The 7,859-nt window shown below is 43.8% G+C and overlaps 1 protein-coding gene across 1 annotated transcript in view; it reads right to left on the minus strand.

The window, feature by feature from the left end:
* LOC104493367 (LIM/homeobox protein Lhx2) overlaps positions 1 to 7,257 on the minus strand; it is a gene marked incomplete at its 5' end in the record, with an annotated part of 8,341 nt that extends 1,084 nt beyond the window's left edge. Inside the window, one exon of the mRNA XM_010136031.1 lies at positions 7,052 to 7,257. Coding sequence (XP_010134333.1) covers positions 7,052 to 7,257 — 206 coding nt within the window. The remainder of the gene's footprint in view (positions 1 to 7,051) is intronic.
* Between the last annotated feature and the right edge of the window lie 602 nt (positions 7,258 to 7,859).

Raw genomic sequence — 7,859 nt, forward strand, 5'->3', positions numbered from 1 at the left:
GTGTAAAAGGTCTGACTGGGAAGGGAGTGGACTGAGGATAGAGGAGGGGAGTCTTTCTGCACGGGCTGTGTAAAGATGCTTAGAAATTTGGCAGCCTGCATGAGTCCTCGATTGCCCTCAATTCCAGAAGTGGTCGTCTGGATGAGGCAGACATCAAGCATCTGATGGATATAAAATAACGAGTTTCGGCACCCTGGTATCTCCAGTCCATCTCCCCTCGTAAGCAGCAGGTGACACAGAGCACAGCACCCTGCCTTTCTGCCGGCCCCGAGAGCTCCCTGGGAATCTGCTCATGTCTCAGGGGCTGCCATGCTCTCACTTCTCTAAGAGGACTGACCCTTTTTCTTACTCTTCTCTTACTCTTCTCTTTCAAATGCTTCAGCTCCCTTCGCCTATGCCCGTCTCCTTTTTCAAATGCTTCCAGTACTGCAATGACGTCGGGAAAAGAGGCCCAAATGGTATTAGAGACCCACAGTGCACTAAAAACCGTCATTTCAGTGGAAATTACATCCACGTACAGAAACTTTCCCAACATCCCTAATTCTGTCATTATTTGCTTATTATCTATGAGTGAAGGACAAAAGCTATGACTTCATCTTTGTCAGTCAATTTTCAGTGTTTAGGTCCAAGTTAATAATGCTTTCCGCTGTCTGCAGGAGTTGTTTAAAGATAAAATATTTTTCTGACCTATTTGAAAATAGATAAAACATATTTGTGAAACTTGCGTGAAACCTAGGAACAGCTCACCGCTTCGACTAGATGTGAAAATGTCATTAAATACCCTGTGGTCAACCTGATAGATGTTGATACCAGGTAATTCTACTGCTACAGACTAGCTGAAATTTCACTGTGCTTCTTTTATCAGAAGGCCTCAGTCATTGTTACGTTCTCTACAACGGACTCAACCCAGCTCCTCCTGTCCTCACGTCGACCTGCTATAAGGAATAGGATCTAGTCCTTCCCTTGTAGATGCACTTGTCACCTCTGTATCTGTCAGAGAAAGGAACCGAGCGAGTGAAAGGGTCTGTGTGGCCCTACAGTATCTGTTCAGATTTCTCCCCTGTGGCCTGTGCAGGGAAACTGAGTGTGCGGAGCTCAGGAGGCCACACCGAGCCGAGAGAGGTTCTGCCCCCTACCTCTGCAATAGTAATGCCCCTGCCACGGGGTCCGCTTTATGCCAGACTGCCGACAGAGGAGCAATACGTAAATACACACAGTCCTGTGAGGCGTCTCTTTGCACGCCCAGTGTGCCAGCCGCAGTTAGAACTGATGAACGTGTCTCAGCTCTTCTCCTCTGGCTAGTTTGATCCTCATCTATGGATGCTCCAGCCCCAAATTCCCCTATTGAGCACCCTTACTTTCTCTGTGGAAGCTTTCTCCCCCAACCAAGGCTCTTTAAGGTGCATGCTCGCTCCAGGGAATGCCACAAGAAATAATCCTCAGGCACAAATTATAGCAGTGGTCATGGGAGCTGCATTCGTGGGCCACGAGTAAACCACAGGTCCTTGTTTCTGAAAGCTTGGTGTTTTAAAACAGGTTATGTTGGCATTCCCTTTGTTAAAACACCTCATTTACAGGCAATTTATCAGTTTCACATAGGATAAGAAAACACAAATCTTCTCCTAAACTAGCAGGGGTAAAATTATCATTTCATAATGTACTCCATTAACCTGTTAAAGGCCGGTGATGTGGTCAAAATGAGGCAAAAACCCCAGGTGATATTTTTGCCTGACACGTTCAGAACCAGCATCCTCTCCTGTGGCTGCTCATTCAGAGCCATGCAAGCAGGGAGGGGCAGGAGTGTGTGCGCAGGGGTCTGAGCAAGGCGGGGAGCCTCATGGCAGGGTGCCAGTGAAGGGGGTCGGGTCGTTCTGGTCATTCAAGCTGCAAAGTGTCAGCTCCAACTAGTTAGGAATGGCAAAAACCAGCAATTTGAACATATATGGGATTTTTTTTTACCTTTCAGTAAGAGATAATTTATATTTTCGCCACAAAGTAATTTGGGTTTGATTTTTTTAATATACCTTCCAGCAACTGTAAAAAGGGTAATACGTATGAAGGTGAAGCAGAAGGTAAGAGACTGCCGCTGTTGATATGGGTGAGGACCATAGTTACAGGATAATTAAACAGAACAGACAAAACAACCCGTCCAGTTGCACATACACATACTTCTGTGTACTTTCACACTTATGTTCATTAAAAATATAGATATTTATATCTGCAGTAGTCCTAAGTAACATTTCCATTCCTAGTCACAAACCATTTTCTTATTTAAAGAAGGCACCTTAACAATTTTGTTTATTTACGTTTTTCCTAAACGTCCAACTGCTCCTTAACTGTTACAGACTGAGAGACTCTGCGGCGTTTTTTCTGTTTGTGATTTGAAACATGTAGTGTGTAAAGAAAAGAGAGCAAGAATGTTAGTGGTTAGGTGCCCCCCTTTACTTTCCATCAAAAATGAAAACCTGAGCTCAGAGGATGCCCTTACCAATGACCAGACGTGCTGCAGGAGCTGCACACACATGAAGGCTCGTTCCCTCTTAACTCACGTTAGACATAGAAAATAGTACGTAATCACATAAGTATTACTCCAAAACAGAGGTTGTATCAATATTTCCCCTTCCTTCCCCACCAAGATACTGTCAAGGTTAATCAGCTAATGGTTCTAAAGCTCTTTAAAACTGTTCCATAGTAAATACTCATGTTACTACTGAAAAGACATCTGAATATTTGTTAAATGAAAACACCTTGTCATACAACAAAAGGGATAACTTATTTACCGCCTTAGCGATATTCTGGTACGCGCTTCAGATACAACAGGATTGAGCAAAGCCTTCCCGCTGCAGAGCAGTGAAAGAATTAAAACTATTGTTGTCTGAGCTGCAGGAACGTGGCCCGTGCCGCTGCTGCCCGGCGCGTTAGGCAGGGCTGTGCCCAGCAGCGTGGAAGCACTGGCACGCCGGGCTGCCCCAGCACGACGGCAGCAGCGCTCTGGCTCACGTGGGCAGGATGGGCCCTGCACCTGTACTGGGAGTACAGGGGAGTAAAGAAATAACAACCCCAACGGAACGGAAAGAATTGTTGCAGAAGGACTTAGCTCACATCAATTACGCAATTAGGAATCTGCTCTTCAGCACTGAGGAATAAACAACGTCGTTGGGAAGTATTTCGTGTTCTTCTGTCCAACTGTATCGTTTTAAGGTTGAGCTACTTCAAATCAAAGGGGAAAGTACAGACCAAACCGCCCACCGAAAGCCAAAAGCAGCTGCAGGACCCAACAGGTTCTGGGTAGCAGGGCTGAGTCCCTGTAGCTGGGCAGCTCAGCAGCCGGGGGAACAACGTCTACCGCAGTTGAGGTAGTGTACCATCTCCTCAGCCATCTCTGCACTAACTCTTTTTCTCCCTCACGTAAAATAGGAATAAAATAGCATCTCCATATGATAGGGAAGTATTGAAAACAAATACTGGAAGAATTGTAAAGGGTTTGGATACTGCAGTGAATGAGGTCGTCTGACCACCTGAGATAACCTCACGCTCTGGCTTTAACACCCGCTTCGTGGCAGCTGTTCGGTGTGAGTTGTATGAATAGCTTGCGCGAGAAACAGATTTCTGTACACAATTTTGCTCATTCATGCAGCTACTAACTAGTAAGAGGAGAAACAAAAATAAAGGATGTTGCATCACAAAGCAAACCACGTTCACTCACCGCACGCACATTCTGATCACTCTGTTGCAATTCGTCAGCACACAGTTACGGGGGAACTCTGGGACGTGTTCTGGATGGGCTCAGGAAGGAGGCTGCAGGGTACGACCCTAAAGCAAACCTGCACCGAAGAGCAGCGCAGGACACCCGTGCACGATCGTGAAATGCTCATGCTTGTGGCCTGAGTGAGCAAAGCCCAAATGCACACACCAATCTTTACAGGGTTTTCATAGCAACTTTACTGGGAAGTGATTCAGGAGAGACTCAGCAGCGGACTAGACGCCCACTCAAAAACTATGTGTTATGTTCCTAAACGGCTTGTGCCATTGGTAATCATCGTCCAGACTCCTGGGGAGTGAGGAGAGATGCACCTAAAGCCAGCAACCCCTTCTTCTCAGGGCCATCTACTTCCACCTTCCCTTTCTAAGCTCACGAAAAGGAAGATGAGTTCCCAAAAGAGGAGGATTTATGCCAGTTAGTCAGCTCACAATTAGCTGGTCACTTTAATTATGAAAGATAGTTACAATAATGGGTTCGTGTTCCCCAGCTGCAGTACAAGAGGTGTATGAATTAAATTGCAAATCTAAAGCTAAATTGGAATGAAAATAAATAAAAATAGGGGTTAAAAATACAAATAGGCCTACTGTGGTTCTAATGTGGCTGCTTACAGAAACAGTGTTCCTTCCAAAGCCACTGAAGGAACTGTCGCTTCTGAAGCAGTATGAGACATTTCCATGCCATTCCACTTCTGGACGTGTGTAGTTGATGACTAATTGTATATAAAGCAAAGACAGAAGTCGGGTCTTCCAAATCCGGTATCTCAGATCATTACGAATATGGTCAAACTCTCTGCTTGTCCACAAACAAAGAGCCCCCGTTACACGTGGTGTGGACTGTCTGTATAGCAGGGGCACTACAGCTGTTCCCTAAAGCACTGAGAACTCTACTACCTGTGGTTAGGAAGTACGCTGCTTTCAGAACAAGAGAAGAGTTTCTCCTGATCCACTGCCTTGTCCTTTCTGTTAAGATACGTTCTGTTAGTGATAGACAAAGAGCCTCGACCAGCTGAACTCCGATCTGAACATACAGAAAAGCAACAGCTTACAAACACGCCTAATAATGACGTGGGGAGTGCAGAAGATTCCTTACTACTGGCAAGTGAGGATGTACGCCTGGGAGTCCATGCGCCTTCGGAATGCACGACAGACTAATGCTAATGATGCTTGTTTAGATCAATAGTGTCAGTGAGTTACTTCGTGTTCAATAAATGACACAGACGGAATGCCAACCGCTCTGGCTCAAAAGAATTAACAAGTGACGCTATCTCAGTAACCAATGTCATGAAGAGTTTTCCCCAGCAAAGAGCAACCCTGGAACTCATATAAGTGAACTTCAGTGTTCAAAAAATTGCCTCTCACAGGTTAGAGATGAACCAATTGGGCACAAATGTTCTAAAACCAAAAAACCAAGTTTGGTTCTTCCCGGCCCAGATTAATTTTCAAACAAAAAGTCCAAGAGTATGGAGTACGAGGGAATGCTCATAACAGACAGGAAAACTCAAGCGATACGAGACAGAGTACCCCTCCAAGCTAATTTATAGAATTGCCTCCAACAGCATCATCCTCTGGGTGCAATCCTCACCACCAGCTATTACCTTCTACCACTCTTCTGCTAAGTGAGCCCAGACACAAAGGAGTATTTAACTGTGAAAGTAAAGAAGTGAAACACCAATTACCAAAACAATTTGAAAAGTTTAGTGGAATTATAAGGATCTGCCACAAAAAATGAGGAAACTCTAAGCACCTTAAAACTGCAAGATGTGGTATGTTTACAATGGAAACAGAAGCAATGAAGAAACTGAAAGGACCTGAAGTGTAATGGGAACGTGGAGTCCAATTTTAGAGACAAGGAAATAAACACATTCCGAGAAGGAAGAAACAGAGACAATAACTGGGAAAAAAGATGGAAGGAAAGACCCATCAGGTGAAAAGAGAAGAGAGAGATGGAAGCTAAAGGTGGTGTGGAGTGAGGAGAGAGAACAGAGAGATGATCAAAAGATGCTTTCTAGACACTGATCTCATCTCTTAATGCACTGTGTGAAATTTCTCGGCTAATCCAGGTGTGGCTGTGTAATGGACAGGATAGGTATTACTGATGTGCCTAAACTCTGGGAGTGAAATAAAGGAGGAGCATCAAAATAAGGATAGACAATGCAGTAAATTATTTCACCCATGTGCATGGATAAAGGAGAGCTGCCATGAGAGACACGACATCAGGTGTTAGGATATGCACTTGTTATCTCAGAGGAATCTGTGCCATCACTGCAACTCAGCCTCATAAAACAGACAAAAAAGTCAGCTGTGGAGGATGTAGCCGAGAGAGGTAATTACGTATGCTTCTTCATTAGTAGTTTTTGCTGGAAAGCTTATGAAATCTTTATTCCTTCTTCTGTTAGGTATCAACACTGTAAGGCCCAGAATCTCTCCAGTGAATTCAGTTTTTCTCAGTATTTTTTGCCTACTGCCCTGCACTTGCCCGTGAATTTGTGAGAGTTGTCCACCATGTTCCCCGGGAGTCTGGCTCTGAGCCCTGCCTGTCTCTGTGAAGCTCAAAAACCATTTTTCTACAATTAAGATGCATTTTAAAATTCCAGCAATAGGTGCTGGGATGCCATGGCTCCTATATGCCCACATTTATCTCTAGATACAGTTATTTGGATAAGTGTCCATTAAAATTGACTTCTTGAATCACAACTATAAATTAAAGTGAAGCTGAATCAACTAATTTCTCACCTTTGCTTCCCATAATAGTTCAAATGGAGTGTATATCCGTAAAGCAAAAACAATCCAGCTTTCAGAGAAAGGGCACTTTTAAATGCAGTCTCCTTTCAATCTGAGTTACTAAGTGTATGTCCTCTTCAGTTATGAGAGAAAAGATACTCTCCTTGTCCTGATACAAGAAATTCAAACTGCTGATTAATTTCTTCTGAAGGTGAACATGCACAGTCATTTCTAAATTAAGAGCTCTCTATTTGCAGTGAACATGCTAACTGAAATTATTTGTTTTGTCTTACACCAGACTTGAAGCCGAAACATGCATGAGAATTAACTACAAGAAAACAATCAGGGCCCAGAACCTTCACAACTATCATTAAAAATGAGAACCTGAGTGATCTGCTTTTGGGAACCTGTAAAGAAATCACTTTTCTCATACTTCCTAGATTTAACTGGAGTCTCACGGAAGGTTTGAACAGCTCAGAAAAGTCTGAAAATCAGCACAATCTATGACATTTTAAATAGAAAATGGAAATGTTATTTACTCCTCAAGACAAAAGGCTGCTCTCCTTACCTGAAGAACTCTTTTGGTCAGGCCAGTTTTCTGAGCTAGCTGTTTCAAGTCCTTGGCATCGGGGTTGTGGTTAATAGCAAAGTATGACTTCATTGTCCTCAACTGGTGGTGTTTGAACGATGTCCTCATGCGCTTTGTTTTCTGATTGCTGGGGTATTGCTGGTCTCTATCCAGGTGGTCACCATCGTTTTCATTGCAACTTAAAGCTTAAGGCAACAAGAGGAAAAGGCGTGTAAATCCATTGCTCTGTGACCAGCATTGTTTGCAGTTCATCTGAGTGCAGCAATTAAAATAACACACCGTGGCATGTATTGTACTGCTACAAATCCTACTTGCCTTCCCCTCCATCTCTGCATCTTCTATTTTTCCCTCACAATAACCAGCCTGCAAGGACCCTCACCTGCCTCTTTACGGCTTTTAAAATGTCAACTCTGCTTCCTTTTTTCTTCCCCCCAGCTCCACACAGCCCTTCCTCCACTTTCTGCTTGTAGGACAGGAGCTGTCCTCCACTCTGTAAAGGGTTTGACGTGCTCCGTACCGCTACAGGCTGCTCTGCAGCGTGCAGAGGGAGCTCTGCAGTACAGCCCACTTACACCCTGATGGAACGGACCAGTTAAAATAATAATTATTTCCTCCATCAAACTAAAGCCTGTAGAGTACAAGAGAGACCATTAAATGAAACACCGTAAAAGAAATAAAGTTTGTGGGTACCAGACAGCAAATTATGGCTATAATTAGACTAGCTAAAGAAATGAAGCTGTTAATACAAAAGATCACTGGCACGCCAAATGAAAAAAATAATTTTAAT

Source organism: Buceros rhinoceros, unplaced genomic scaffold (assembly GCF_000710305.1).
Source record: "Buceros rhinoceros silvestris isolate BGI_N320 unplaced genomic scaffold, ASM71030v1 scaffold23205, whole genome shotgun sequence".
NCBI lineage: Eukaryota > Metazoa > Chordata > Aves > Bucerotiformes > Bucerotidae > Buceros > Buceros rhinoceros.